Source organism: Suncus etruscus, chromosome 10 (assembly GCF_024139225.1).
Source record: "Suncus etruscus isolate mSunEtr1 chromosome 10, mSunEtr1.pri.cur, whole genome shotgun sequence".
NCBI classification, from domain to species: Eukaryota; Metazoa; Chordata; class Mammalia; order Eulipotyphla; family Soricidae; genus Suncus; species Suncus etruscus.
In genome coordinates, this window is record NC_064857.1 from 37,040,082 (window position 1) to 37,055,367 (window position 15,286).

Genomic DNA, 15,286 nt, shown 5'->3' on the forward strand with positions numbered 1-15,286 from the left:
TTTGTGGGGTCCTTCTTCGGCTATGCGGGTGTTTCCAGGGGGCTCAGGGAGGCTTGGGACCAAAGCTTGGCCCGCCCCCCAACCCCCATGTCCCTTGGGGTTTGGGGCTGTGCGAGGGGGGCCCAGGCCGCCTCTCCCTTCCAGACCCTTCCCCCTTGGTTTCTGTTCCCTTTTCCTGCCAGTCCATTATGCAAACGGAGGGGCGTCCGAGGAGGAGAGGAGAGGAGAGGAGGGTGTCTGGGTGGGAGAGAGCCAACTTGCAAGGTGGTATAGCCAGGCAAGGTGGTAGCCAGCGGGGCCTAGGACCAGGCCTGGGCCTGGGCCTGCAAGGCAGGCAGGCAGGCAGGCGCCCTCCCTGTCCCCCTCCGCCCTGCTCCGGGCCGCTGAGTCATGGGGTCCCGGAGCAGAGCAGAAGGGGGTGGGGTGGCCTGATTGGCTCGCCCGCCCCTGGGGGCAGCAGAGCGCCCCGCCCAGCCAGGGGAGCTGCTCGGCTCGGCTCGCCTCTCTCCTCCCCTCGAGTCCCCGGGCAGGGAATGTCTTGTTCCCGCCGCTCCCTCCCCGGGGCCAGAGGGCAGGGCGGGCCGGCGTCCTACCCTCTGCTCCCCACCTCCTCCCCGCCCAGGTGCGAGCCGGAGCCTTAAGGAGCCGAGCCACCGTGGCCGCCCCTGACTCACAGCCACCCACCCCCAGGCTGGCAGAGGCGAGCATGGGAAGGCCAGCAGGGCTGGGGAGCAGGGCGGGGAGCGTGCACCGGCACCCCCTGGTGGCCTTGCCCCGTGGCATGCCGGACCAGGCCCCGGGCACCAGGGTGGGCGCTTCTTGGCCTCCCTGGGTCCCCACCTGGGAGAACCACCCTCCCTCCTCCTCTGGATCGAATCCCGCGTGGCCCCCTCCAGCCTCCACCTTCCACCCTCTCTGTCCCTTTCCACTCCCTACCCTGCTCTGTACATAGCCTCCTCCTGTCTCCTACCAAATCTAGTTTCAGAGTTTTAACGACCCAAATCTGCTGGGAGGGGGTGGGGGCACCGCCCTCCCCTTCCTCTCTGGGTGCTGGACCTCCCCGCCCGACCCCCTAGCCAGCCATGCGGCCTGGGCTCTCTGCCTTGCACTATTTAGCCCTTCCCCGGCCTAGTGGGCCCTCTCCCCCTCCTCAAAGGCGGCTCAGGGGCCTGGTGCTCTCCCTCCCTGCACCCCCATGCCCATTTGCACAGCTGCCCAGGCACCCCCAATAGTGGGGGGTCACAGGGAGGGGGTAGTGGGACCAGTCCCTGTTATCTATTTAAAAAAAAAGTGATGATGTAATATATTATTGGTTGGGGTAGGGGTGGGGCGCAGGTTGCCCTGGGCCTCATTTTAGCATTTCAGGGGATAGTGGAGCCCCAGGGTGGAGAGACCTGGGGCCCAGCTCCAGGACTGAGGACAATGTGGCCCCCCTCCCCCTGCGGCTTCTCCACTCAGTGCCTTAGGGGGGGCAGTCCCCCCCTCCAGTTCCTTCCCCTCCCCCCACCCTGGTGTAAGTGAGAGAAATAATAATAATTTAAGATTCACCCTCGTGTCTACCTCATGTTCCTTTATTTTGGATTTGGGAGCGATTGGGAGGAGAGGGAGACGGGTGCTGGCAGCAGCTTCTGGGGTGGCAAGGACTGAGGTGGTGGTTCAGTGGTCCTGAGAGCATATGAAAGTGGGGGTGGCCTGAGCCTCCTCAGGGTCTCTCTTCCGGGGAACTGGTGAGAAGAACACACACACACACACACACACACACACACACACACACACACACACACACAGACCTCTTACCAGACATGACTATCCTATGAGCTAAGTTTATGATTTTTTTTGAGGGGTGGGGGGCATATCCATTGGCACTCAGGGGTAGTTACCACTGGCTTTGCGCTCAGAAATCGCTCCTGGCAGGCTCAGAAGACCTTATGGGACACCGGGAATCGAACCCGGGTCGTCCCAGGTCAGCCTTGTGCAAGGCAGATGCCTACCTCTGTGCTATCACTTTAGCCCCTGAGCTGAGGTTTATACCGAGACCTCAGTGATCACTGACTTACCCAAGGTCAGAGTGGTGGAAGGACAGACAATTCCATAGAGACCTAAGTGACCACGCCTGTTGGGGGCATAATCTAAGGATTGGGCACCCTGCGCCCAACCTGGGTGCGCGCCTGAAGCACCACATCACTGGTAGCAACCCCCAAGCTCTTAACCAGTGGTAGCTGCCAAGTACTACCCTATGTGTGATGCAAAAAGCTGCACAAAGTTCACGCTGCCCCCACTGGCAACCAGCTTGTCCTTTTTTGTTTTGTTTGGGGGCCACATCAGGGCAGACTGCTAGGGATCACTCCTGGGACCCTATGTGGTACCTGGGATCAAACCAGGGTTGTTGACCAGGTACAAGGCAAGTACTGTGCCATCTGGCCCCCAACCCAGATTTCTTTCTTTTTTGTTTGTTTGTTTTTTTGGTTTTTGGGCCACACCCGACGGTGCTCAGGGGTTACTCCTGGCTGTCTGCTCAGAAATAGCTCCTGGCAGGCACGGGGGACCATATGGGACACCGGGATTTGAACCAACCACCTTTGGTCCTGGATCAGCTGCTTGCAAGGCAAACACCGCTGTACTATCTCTCGAGGGCCCCCAACCCAGATTTCTATCCCATCAAGCCCTGTAGAAACCTCTACCAAAGCTTTGCCTTCAGCCTCATCCCTGGACCCAAGTCTCTGCTCAGCTCACTCTCCTTCCTGACCGAGGTCCCTGTCCTCAGGGGCAGCTGACCAGTGACATTTTTCCAAGTCCCCAGTGCTGCAAGTGGTGTCCCACACTCCTCAGGCAGCCTGAGCCATGCCCATATAGGGTGTTGCCCCTTGACCCTGTGACCTTCCCTCTACTCAGACATTCGCTGCATCACCCTTGCCACCTTCGCTGACTGTAGATGGGCCATTCCTTTCCCATGTACCATTTACCCTTGATGGCATGTCCAGCCCAGCCCTTCTCTTCTCCAAAGCCAATTATCTCCAAGGACACCCTGGTTCTTTTAGGGGGGAGAGTTAGGCCACACCCGACAGCTCTCAAGGGTTAGTCCTGGCTCCAGTTCAGAAATTGCTCCTGGCAGACTCAGGGAATGCTGAGAATCGAACCTGGATCTGTCCTGGGTCGGCCACATGCAAGGCCTTACCCACTGTGCTATCATTCTGGCTCCATAGACACCCTGGTTCTCCCTATCTCATCCCCCCAACTGCTCCAATTTCCACCACCTTATCCTAACCATATTCACCACCTTGCAGAGTCCAGGTCAGTCCTTACAGCTCAGGGTTTCCACATCAGACCTCCCTCCTCATGGCTTCTGTGCTCACTCCCCCAGGCAGTTGAGTTATCCCAACCCCAGCGCCCACACCCTGAGTCCTTTCTCCACTCCAGGAGGCCCTCCTCACTCCAAATCCCCAGAGAAATCGAGGGGGCGTGACTGCTCCCCTGAACCTGTCCTTTCCCCTCCTGCCCGAGGCTGGTGTCCTGCCACACAGGTTGGCAGGACCCACTGACTGGGCCCCCTAAAGCCTGGGGTTCTGAGCAGTTTACTCCCTCCTCTTCACCCTCCAGCTTCCTTCTGTAAGCTAGAGCAGTTATGGTTTTTATAAAGGATCAAACTGTGGGGGTGTTCCCTGTGCCACAGTCCCCTTTTCTCAGTCTCAGTCTTCTCTGCCTACCATGCCTCAGACCCAGGTAAAAGATAGGGGAAGGAGCCCCACAGCCACTCTGGTTCTCCCCTGCTAGCCCAAAGGCCAGCCTCAGAGCATGCCCCAAGCCCACTCTCCCTTCTCTTGTCTGCTCTTGCAGCTCCTTTCCTGTTCTATCCGCCTCCATAATCCTCCTCAGGTCACCCTGCTCTAGTGTCTCTTGCAATATGTCAATAGCCTCCTCAATCGAGCTCCAAGAAGCCCTGCCTGTCCCAGCCATGCCCAGTCCCTCCGCTGGCAGCCCTGGGGCCTCTTCCCAAAGCTCCCAGACTCAGGCCCTGCCCACCAAACTCAGCTCCAGACCTTGGGTAAGCTCTACCTCCAGCCAGCTCCCCAGTCCCCCGGCCGGCTAGCCAGCTTCTACTTGCCTTCCGGCAGGTCGGCAAAGGCCAAAAACTGCCAAGGCCCTGTCCGTCTCCCCATCCCCCTTCCCACCTTATCTCCCACATTCTCCACCCTCTAGCCTCCCCCACTGAATATCTCAAATTCTCCACACTCCTGCCGGCCTCAGCCTAGCTCCCCTCCAGGTTGCCCCCAAGCCCAGATCTTCCCTCCTTCCATCCCCAGCTGGTCATTCAGCGCCCCCTGCTTGCTGATGGCCCTCTCTGCCCCTGCCTTGGGGCATGCTTCCCACTCCTGACTGACTCCACTTACGGACTTGATGCAATGGTACCTCCCTCCCCTCAGACTCCCAGCACCTGAGACCCCATCACGTCCAGTGATGCTCCGCTGCTCCTGCTCACCTGGACTCAGAGCTGGAGGCCCACTTAGGGCTGCCTGCTCTGGGGGGTGCCTCCCCCAGCAGCCACTCTTGCTCTGGGCTCTTCCTCGGAGCCATGGCAGACCAGAGCCCAGGTCCTTCCTCCTCGCTGGAGTCCCTGGGAAACAACCAACTTTCAACTCACTCAAGTTGGCCACAGATCCCACTGGCCCCCTGCCCTGCCAGACTCACCCCTCCGGGTCCACTCTTCCCTGGTAAGAGAGCGGGGCAGAGCACACAGGGCAGGTGTTGTCCAGGAGGCCAAAACAAGTGAGGCAGAAGAGACCTGGACAGGAATAGGGGAGTCCTCACAGCCCCTTGCCTCCCCATCGTTCCCTGTTCCTGCCTCCCCTGGGATTATCCTCTTGGGAAACCAGTGTGTACAGTTCTCCTGGGAGACTTCTGCTCCTAAGGAAGGGGAATGAGGAGGAAACCCAGAATGGAAGGGTCCCCTGAATGAGGGCGACTCTTGTGGGGAACACCTCACCTTTGCAGCCTGGGGTACTACAGGGCACCAAGCTTTCTGTGTCCACCTGATCCAGAGTCTGTCCACACCCAAGGCAGTAGGATTTGGGTAGCCAAAAACGACTCAGATATGGGGCAAAGCACATGCACCTGAAGTCAGAGCCAGGAGCCCCAGTGAGTTGAACCCCCAACTCCTGTGCACTTCCCAACCCCACAAGCTTCAGTTCTGCTCTCCTGCCCTGGAGACCTATGCAGCCTAGCAGCCAGCCCTCCTGGGATGCGGGAGGGGGGGCCTTCCTCCCTCCACTCCCCACTTCCCCCAATTCTCACCCAACAGTGGGGGTGGGTGGGAGAGCACAACACTTCCTCTCCTATCTAGCCTCCATTCTGGGTGGGTTGGGTGGTTTTTTCTGACTTTAGCCTCGTTTTCTTTGCTTTAGTTGGGTTTGGTTTGGGAGTTACACCAGCAGTGCTCCAGGGACCATGCCATCAATCTGGGCCTCCTGCTTGCAAACTGGCCCTTAAATTAGGATTTTAGCAGAAGCAGCAAACAACCAACTTTCAACTCACTCAAGGGTTTGACCGTTGTTGTTTTTGTTTGTTTGTTTGTTTGTTTTGTTTTTGCCACATCTGCTGAGGCCTTATTCAGGTCTTACTTGCTCTGCATGCAGAGATTACTCCTGGTGGGGCTCAGATCACCATATGTGGTTCCATGATCAAACCCAGGTCAGCCACTACAAGGCAAGCTCACTACCCACGGTACTTTATCTCCAGCCCCACTTTATTTATTTTCGGTTTTGGGGCCACACCTGGGGAAGCTCAGGGGTTACTCCTGGCTATGCACTCAGAAATCACTCCTGGCTTGGGGTTCCATATGGGATGCCGGGGATTGAACCGAGGTCCATCCTGGATCAGCTGTGGCAAGGCAAATGCCCTACCACTGTGCTATTGCTCCAGCCCCACTTTAGAAGTAATTTTATTTTTATGTTTTTATATTTATTTATTTTTTGTTTTTTGGGGGGCCACACCCGGCGGTGCTCAGGGGTTACTCCTGGCTGTCTGCTCAGAAATAGCTCCTGGCAGGCACGGGGGACCATATGGGACACCGGGATTTGAACCAACCACCTTTGGTCCTGGATCGGCTGCTTGCAAGGCAAACGCCGCTGTGCTATCTCTCTGGGCCCAGAAGTTATTTTATTTTTAGTGTTTGGACTACATCTGGTGGCACTCAGGAGTTTCTCCTAGCTCTACACTCAGAAATCTCTCCTGGCAAAAAAAATAAAATAAAATTACGTGGGGCCGGAGAGATAGCATGGAGGTAAGGCATTTGCCTTGCATGCAGAAGGACAGTGGTTTGAATCCCAGCATCACATATGGTCCCCTGAGCCTGCCAGGGGCAATTTCTGTGCATAGAGCCAGGAGTAACCCCTGAGAGCTGCCAGGTGTGACCCCCCAAAAAAAATCGCTCCAGGCTCCGGGAATCATATGAGATGCTAGGGATCGAACCTGGGTCATGCAAGGCAAATACCTAGCTACTGTGCTATCGCTTAAGCCCCTAATTTTTTTTTCCTTTGGTTTAAGTTTTGGCTAGCTACCTGCCATGAGCAGCACTCAAGGATCACTCCTGACAGTGCATAGGGGACCATATTAGATACTGGGGATTGAATCAAGGTCAGTGTCTTGTGAGGCTATGTCTTCCCTATTGCCCTGTCTTCCTAGTCCCTGGGCTCACCTCTGGGCCAGCACCTGGAAGGCACTCATATAACCCTGGTCAGCTGCCCGCCTCAGTACCGTGCGTTGCAGAGCAGCAGACAGAGTGTTTCGGCGGCTCAGAATCACATTGTAGAGATAAGAGATCCTCTCCTAGGGGGCAGAGATGGGGTGTCCACTGCTGCCTCTGTTCCAGCCCCCCATCACTTCACCCTACTCATTTCCCCTGAGTTTCCCCTCTCAACACCTCTGGGTTTCTTCAGATTCGACTCTAAGACCTGTCCTCTAGGAGGACCTCTAGGAGGCTGTCTGCCTCCTTGCTTCCTGGTTTTCCAAGGCACTTCCTCCTGCCTGCAAGAATCCTTTGTAACTGGAGTGTCTGTGGAGAAGCCCATCTAGCCTGCCCTGTGCTAAGAGTTCCAGACAGTGTCTGGCCAAGCTGAGGACCAGCAGATAATGAGGAATAGGCAAATGACTGGTCAGAAAAGACATAGGCCCCAGCTTCCATGCACCTCAACATGACAGCATGGTGCCTGGTCACTGAGGTCTTTGGGGTTAGTTGGGAAGGGCACACCCTTCATGTATCACTGCTGATGGGGTTCAGGACACTATGGACCCTGGATGGCTGTGTGCAAGGCAAGTGCCCTACCCACTATACTATCTCTTCAACGTCCACCCAAGTTTGCTTTGGGGAGCCACACCCAGCAATGCTCAGGGTTCTGCCCTCAGGGATCACTCCTGGCTAGGGTTGCATGCTGGAGATTGGACCTGGGACTGCCCCCTGCAAGGCAAGAGCCCTGTCAGCTGTATTATGGCTCCAGCCCTCCTCCCGCCACCCGAAGTTTTAACCAAATTGGAGTCAAGCTCTGTCTAAGGAAGCCTAGTCTTCCTTGAACAGTGTCAATTGTTCTTTCCTTTCCTTTCCTTTATTTGGAGGGGGGAGCGTTTTTGGGTCACACCTGGCAGCATTCAGGGGTTACTCCTGGCTCTGCACTCAGAAATCACTCCTGGCTGGCTTGAAGGACCTTACAGGATGCTGGAGATTGAACCTGATCAACTGTGTGCAAAACAAATGACCTACCCATTTTGCTATCACTCTGGCTCTTTTCCTTCCTTCCTTCCTTCCTTCCTTCCTTCCTTCCTTCCTTCCTTCCTTCCTTCCTTCCTTCCTTCCTTCCTTCCTTCCTTCCTTCCTTTTCCTTCCTTCCTTCTTCCTTCCTTCCTTCCTTCCTTCCTTCCTTCCTTCCTTCCTTCCTTCCTTCCTTCCTTCTTCCTTCCTTCCTTTTCTTCCTTTCGTCCTCCTTCCCTACCTTCCTCCCTCCTTCCTTCCCTTCCTCCCTCCTTTCCTCCCTTTCTTCCTTTCCTCTGTCCCTTCCTCCTTCCCTTCTTCCTTCTTTCCTTCCCTCCCTACCTCCTTCCTTCCTTCCTTCCCTTCCTCCCACCTTCCTTCCCTTCCTCCCACCTTCCTTCCTTCCCTCCCTACCTCCTTCCTTCCTCCACCTTCCTTCTTCCTCCCTCCCTCCTTCCATCCTTCCCTCCCTCCTTCCTTCCTTCCCTTCTTCCTTCCTTCCTTCCCTCCCCCTTCCTTCCTTCCTTCCTTCCTTCCTTCCTTCCTTCCTTCCTTCCTTCCTTCCTTCCTTCCTTCCTTCCTTCCTTCCTTCCTTCCCTCCCTTCTTCCTTCCTTCCTTCTTCCTGCCTTCCTGCCTTCCTGCCTTCCTGCCATACCTCTCAGTGCTAAAGGCTGCCTCTGGGCTCAGAGTTTAGGGATCATTCCTGGCAGGGTTCGAGGATAATATGGGGTTTAAGGGATTAAACCCAGGTCAGCAGCATGCAACCCTGTTGCCCTCCCAGTCCCTTTGGGATAGAGTCAGAGAACTCCCAATAGGTGATTTGGTTTGGAGTTCCTACAGAGAGGAAGAACTATTGTTGAAGTACTCTACGGTCCCTCAGAACAAGACAGACAGGAGCTGAGCATCAGGGGAGGGGGGATCCCTTGAGCCCCACCTGCTCCCTGGACGGGTAGTAAAAGGCACAGATGACCCGCCTCAACCGGCTGATATAGCTGCCAAACAGAGTGACGAAGAAACACATTCCGTACATGGCACCTGGGGCACAGCAGGAAGTAAGTGGGAGCAGGTACCAGTCTCAGCCTCCACCCAGGGCCAGGCCCAGCAAGGTCCCACCAATACCTATAACGATGTAGCTAGTGGAGTCAGGCTCCGAGGGCTGCAGGAGGCAGCGGCGAGACAAGACACTGATGTTACCTCGCTGCAAGACCTCGAAGGCCGACACCAGGTCCTGAAAAATGGTTCCTGTGTAGCCTTCACCTTTCACCTTTATGGAGACCAGTACAGGGCCTGCATAAGACAAGGACATTCTGGAGCACCTCCCCACTCAGTTAGGGGGAGGGGGAAGCAGGCCAGGTGACAATGTCGAGCCCCTGATCCTCCTGGGCCTTGGAACACCAGAACCCCTCCTAATACCAGAAGCCTAGACTCCGCCCTGGCTCCTGGGACTGACTAGCTGCCTGGCACCAGTGTCTGGTCACCTTCTGGCCTACTGGCTCTGAAATGGCCCAGATGTCTGTCTGTGGGCCTGTGCTCTGTTCTCTGAAGCACTCCAGAAGTATTTATTTTGTTTTTTGGGTCACACCCGGCGGAGCTCAGGGGTTACTCCTGGCTCTGCACTCAGAAATTGTACCTGGCAGGCATGGGGGACCATATGGGATGCTAGAATTTAAACCACCATCTGTCCTAGGTAGGCTGCATGCAAGGCAAACACCCTACCATTGTGCTATCTCTTCAGTCCCCAGAAGTATTTATTAAATAGCAGTGTTTGCCTTACATGCAGAAGATCAATAGTTCTAATCCCGGCATCCCATATGGTCCCCCGAGCGTGCCAGGAGTGATTTCTGAGCATAGGCCCAGGAGTAACCTGAGTGCTGCCGGTGTGACCCAAAAACAAAAAACAAAAACAAAAACAAACAAAAAAACTAGCAGCTTCAGGATACTGACCATGTAGCAGGTACTGGACTTAATAGTTCTCATTCATTTTGCTTTGATTTTGCTTTTTCTTCTGGTTTTGCTTTTTTTCTTGGGGCCACATTGGCAGTTCTCAGAGCTTACTCTTGGCTTTGTGCTCTGAAATTACTCCTGACTGCTCAGGGACCCTATGTGGCACCAGCAATGGAATCTGAGTCAGCTGCGTGCAAGGCAAGAGACATACCCCTGTACTACTTTCTGGCTTTGTTTGTTTGTTTTTTTTTTTTTGGTTGTTTTCTTTTGGGGCCACACCCAGCAGTGCTCAGGCATTACTTTTGGCTTTGCACTCAGAAATCACTTCTGACAGGTTCAGGGGACTATATGAATTGCCAGGCATCAAACTAGGGTCGACCGTGTGCAAGGCAAATGCCCTACTTGCTGTGCTATTGTTCCAGCCCCTTTGTTAGCAATTTTTATTATCATTTTGTTGTTGTTGTTGGGTCACACCCAGCAATACTCCTTGCTCAGAAGTTTCAACCAGCACAGTGTTGAGGCAGGGATGAACCCAGGGCTCCCACGTACAAAGCACATTCTCAGATCTCCGAGTCATCTCTCTGCTCGGTGGCGACCTCGTTACCCATGGCTCAGCTATGGAAACTGAAGCACTGCAAGGTTATGCAGCTGATTCAAGGTCAAGGCAAACAGAGAGCTGGGACCTGAACCTAGCCAGTCTGCCATTCTATAGCTTGTGAAACTACTCTGGTAAGCTACAGCCTTGTTTTCCTCTTCTGGGGACACACACAGTGGTGCTCAGGCATCATTCCTGGTGATGCTCAGGGGTACCATACACAGTGCCAGGGACTGAACAAGTGTCAGTTGCATGCAAGGCAAGGGCCCTACCCACTGTACCTATCTCTCAGGTCCTAAGGCACTTAACTACTTTGCACTGGACTCTGTATGCAGGCCGGTCAAAAATGGAAGAACTAGGGCCAGAGCGAAAGCACAGCAGCAGTAAGGCATTTGCCTTGCGCGTGGCCAACACACAACGAACCCCGGTTCGAATCCTGGCATCCCATATGGTCCCCAGAGCCTGTCAGGAGCAACTTCTAAGCACAAAGCCAGGACTAATTCCTAAGCGCTGCCAGGTGTTGTGGCCCAACCTCCCTCCCAAATGGGGGAACCATATCAGGTAATGGTGAATGAATGTACTGGGTCTCAAACTCTCTCCTGGTGGAGTGGAGAGAGAGGTAGGGAGACTCACTTCGGGCCACGATCTCTCCCTGCAGGTGGTACCGTGCCAGGTCTAGCACCCAGAAGACGGCATAGTCCAGGAAGACCAGCAGTAGTGCCAGGAGGAGATGGCGGATAAGATGAAGGGTGTCCAGGAAGTAGAGCGTCTGTTCCCACCTGGTTAAAAAGATGGAGCCTGGGGGGTGGTCAGAAAGAGGCACCCCAATCTCCTACCATGCACCCCAGCTCTGTTCTCTGAAGAAGGAATCCTGTAAGCAGGAGAACCCGGGGAAGAGTGGGTGGGAGCCTCTTAGAAGGCTGCAGAGGCTCATTCTAGTAGCCAGGAGCTTAGTAGGGTGAACCTAAAAACTTCCCCTGTCCTCTTCTCACTTTCTTCTGTCCTGTGAACATTCTGGGTGTTCCCAGAAACCTCAGCTGTGTTCTCTCTCTCTCTCTCTCTCTTTCTTTCTCTCTCTCTCTCTCTCTCTCTCTCTCTCTCTCTCTCTCTCTCTCTCTCTCTCTCTCTCACACACACACACACACACACACACACACACACACACACAGACCCGTGTCCCTGTGGCCTGTCTGTGTTGGGGATCAGGCTTAGGGCCTTGGAGTGTGGCCTGGCCCCACTCTCACCCGGCTGGATGTAGTGCTTCGCCTCCTGGGAGCTGAGGGGCAGCACAGTGGGCAGCCCGGCTTTGGCACGACGGGCCTCCATACTCAGGAAGCGGTTGGTAATGTAGACGTTGTCAAAATGGTCCCAGTTCAAGTACCGGTACCGGTAGAACAGAGCTCTGCATGAGAAGGGATGAGTCCTTAGGACAGACGGACAGACGGATAGACACACACACACACACACACACACACACACACACACACACACACACAAATCTCAGGTTCTGCAGGAGAGTGGAGTGGCCTGAGCCTCTCCCCTCCCCCAGGGTTGGGGCTCCAGGACCCAAACCCACCCACCAGCACCTCCAGCACCCCATAATCCTCATCTTCCCAGGCCGCCCGCTGGCACCCCATGCCACTCACTGGAGGTAGAGCAACATGAGCAGCAGCGGGGTGCTGTTGCCCCTGAGCGCCAGCATCTCCCGCACACGGTGCACCTTCAGGCCCACGGCCTCCTGCAGGTCCAGCGCCACCTGTGACAGGCTCCGCGAGGCATTGAGGTCCACGGAGAAATGATGCGTGGCCGTCATGTTGAATTCGAACTCCCGCCGCACGCGGTTAATGAGTTTTATCACAGCTGGCCAGTAGGACCAGGGCAGTGGTGAGCGAGGAGCAGGGAAGAGCCCAGGAGGTTTGGGGGGACCCCCAGGATCTGGCACACAGGCTCAAAGGCAGGATGGGCTACAGCAGTTTTCCCCGTCCCTGCCCCCACCCCGTTTTGTTTGTTTGTTTTTGTTTTGGGGCCACACCCAGTAGTGTTCAGAGATCATTCCTTGCAGTGATGGGTGCCCTATGCTATGCTGGCTGCCTGCAAGGCAAGTGCCCTCTCTGCCTACTGCTCCATTTTACCACCCTCAGTTGTTCTTTTTCTTTTCTTTCTTTTTTCTTCTTTGGGGGGGATCACACCTGGCAGTGCTCAGGAGTTACTCCTGGCTCTGTGCTCATAAGTCACACCTGGACCATATGGGATGCTGAGGTTTGAACCATCATTGGCTCTGGATCAGCTGCGCGCCTCTGTGCTATCTCTCCAGCCCCTCAGTTGTTCTTTTCTGCCCTGTCCAGCTCAGAAATGTTAAAATCAATCGCCTTTGGGTTTCTTCCCTGTTTCTATGTCTGAGCCATTCTAGGAGCCCCCCTGGATTGGCCTGGGTCTAGCAGGGGAAGGGGCCGGCAAGACACTTCCCTCTTGCAGGGGCCAAAGGGGCCACTCACGGGTGCCGATGGTCTCACGCAGGAAGGGCTGGACGTACTGCGGGATCACACAGAACACCTGGACCACTGGGACCAGAAGTGGATCAGAGGGGCTGTGGGAGCCCTTGTCTCCTGCTGCTTAAGGGCTCAATGTCTTTTATTTGTTTTGTTTTTGGACCACACCTAACATGCTCAGGGCTTACTCCTAGTTCTGGACTCAGGAATTATTCAAGGGACTCAGGGACCCCGTGTACTGCTGGGGATAAAACCCTGTCAGTCACATACAAGGTGACAGCCTTCTCTTGTCTTATCACTTGGCTCCCCCTCAACATCTTTATTTGGGGGGTCACCCCTGCAGTACTCAGGGGTTACTCCTGCCTCTGCACTCAGAAATGGATCCTGGCAGGCTTAAGGTACCATATAGGATGCTGGGGATCAAACCCTGATTTGTCCTACTGCTGTGCTATTTTTCTGCTCCAGCCCCCCTCAATGTCTTTTTGGCGTCTTCCTTTCACTACACCCACACCATATGAGTTCTCTTTTCTTTCTTTCTTTCTTTCTTTCTTTCTTTCTTTCTTTCTTTCTTTCTTTCTTTCTTTCTTTCTTTCTTTCTTTCTTTCTTTCTTTCTTTCTTTCTTTCTTTCTTTCTTTCTTTCTTTCTTTCTTTCTTTCTTTCTTTCTTTCTTTCTTTCTTTTTTTTTTTTTTTTTTTTGGTGTGTGTGTGGCACACACAGCTGTGCTTAGGGCTTACACCTGGCTCTATGTTCAGGAATCACTCCCAGTAGTCTTGGGGAACCATATGGGATCCTGTGGATTGAACTCCATGCAAGATAAGCACTCTACCCGCTGTACTATTGCTCTACCCCCTTCAGTTCCTTTTCTACCTACTCCTCCATGCTCACCCCAGCAGCCCTATAGCCCTCCCCAACCAAGCCCTCCTTTGCCCACCCCTTGCCACTGCCCACCAGCTCCCAGCGCCCTCACCGCTGGCCAACCCACACAGCACCAACTTGAAAGGTGTAAGCACGTAGCACAGGTAGTAGGCTCTGGGGATGAGCTGCATGCACTGGTCCTTGGCATTGTCGAAGACTTGTGCACACTTTATATAGGGGTTGCCCAGCTCCGCGTTGCACACGTCTCCGATGTGCAGGAGCCAGTACCACACGTTCCGCAGGGCCCTGGCTGGGGTGGGAGACAGGGCTGGGGCTGGAGGCCAGTAGAAAGACCAGATTCTTTCCAGGGAGTTTCAGACAGTGCTCAGAGCATATGGGGGTGGTGGAGGGGGCGGCCGATGGTTGGCCCTGATGAACAGCTGCAGTAGCAGCTACTAGTACCCAGGGATCAGGGATCAGGGTGAAGAGGCTGGAGGGGTTGAATATTTCCTGCAAGAAACCCCCAAGTGTGAAGACTGCTGACCTACGTGCTTCACGCCATCCATGATGGAGCGGAAGAACTTGCGCACGCAGTCGGCCACCTCCTTGGCCTTCATCACGATGGCTTTGATCTTGTTCAGGGCGCCTGGGAGACCAGGGCAGTGGCACTTTAGGGACTAAGTCTTGGAGTAGCCACGGGGCTGTGGGGAAGGGCAGTGGCTAGATGGGGAGGCCTGGGTAGTGGGGTAGAGGACCAGCAATAAGGCTGTCCCTGTGACTGGACACTCTGGGGGTTGCCAGAGAGAAGAGGGGAGCAGAGTGGAGGCACAAGCTCTTACTGACGAGGGGTTGCCGGGCTCGCAGCAGTGCTTGGGCTGTCTGATTCAAGGCCAGTTCTGCTCCACAGGCCACAGCCTTACTGGCCCGGGTGAAGTTGCGAAGGGTGTTGGCACAAGGGCCCTGCAGCACCAATCCAAAGGCGAGTACCAAGAACAGCATCCGGCCATGCTCTGCGGGCGATGGTACCCTCAGAAGCAGAACCCAGCCCTAACAATCCTACAGAATGTGTTGGGACCAGAGAGATGGTGGGGAAGGCCTTGCACACAGACGACCTGGGTCCAAACCCCAACATCACATATGATCCCCAAGACCCGCCATGAGTGATCCTTGAGCACTACCAGGTATGTTCCACCCTCCCCCCCCTTTAAAACTAGAATGAGTCTCGAAACTCCATCTTGTCCCTATACCCTGCCCTTACTCACTGGAAAAGGCCTGGGGTAGCACCAGGAGAACAGAGACTCGGACCTGGCGAGAGAAGCCCATGCCCAGGCCAAGGAAGATCGCCAAGGTGAAGGTGCCCACCAGGCACCCCCAAGGGCTGCGTCCTTCTACCACTAGCTCCAGGGTCCCATAGACTGTGGCCAAGGACAGGCCGAGGACAAAGCCCCCCACACTCCGGACTATTGTCCTCGTCATGCTGGGTTCCTGGAGCTCCTGGCGCTTCGTGTCGGCCTTCATGTTGGGTTCAATAGTGAGTGCCAATGTCCTTATCTCCAGGAGGAGCCCCCAAGTTCTGTGACTCTCCCTGAATTCTAATGTTGGTCACTGTGGCCACTTCAGAATTCTACACCTGGTTCCGCAAGGCCCAGAAAGGAAGTCAGG

At 55.1% G+C, this 15,286-nt stretch overlaps 1 protein-coding gene across 1 annotated transcript; it reads right to left on the minus strand.

The window, feature by feature from the left end:
* Positions 1–4,473: 4,473 nt before the first annotated feature.
* Positions 4,474–15,142, minus strand: DCST2 (DC-STAMP domain containing 2). The gene is made up of 15 exons (XM_049781604.1): positions 14,887–15,142; positions 14,464–14,634; positions 14,169–14,270; positions 13,737–13,934; positions 12,774–12,839; positions 11,925–12,213; positions 11,523–11,680; positions 11,122–11,149; positions 10,912–11,057; positions 8,859–9,026; positions 8,674–8,774; positions 6,692–6,822; positions 4,982–4,998; positions 4,687–4,780; positions 4,474–4,612 (listed from the first exon to the last, which is right to left on the minus strand). The coding sequence occupies exons 1-15, from the start codon at positions 15,140–15,142 to the stop codon at positions 4,474–4,476; spliced, it is 2,064 nt and encodes a 687-aa protein (XP_049637561.1).
* Positions 15,143–15,286: the final 144 nt, after the last annotated feature.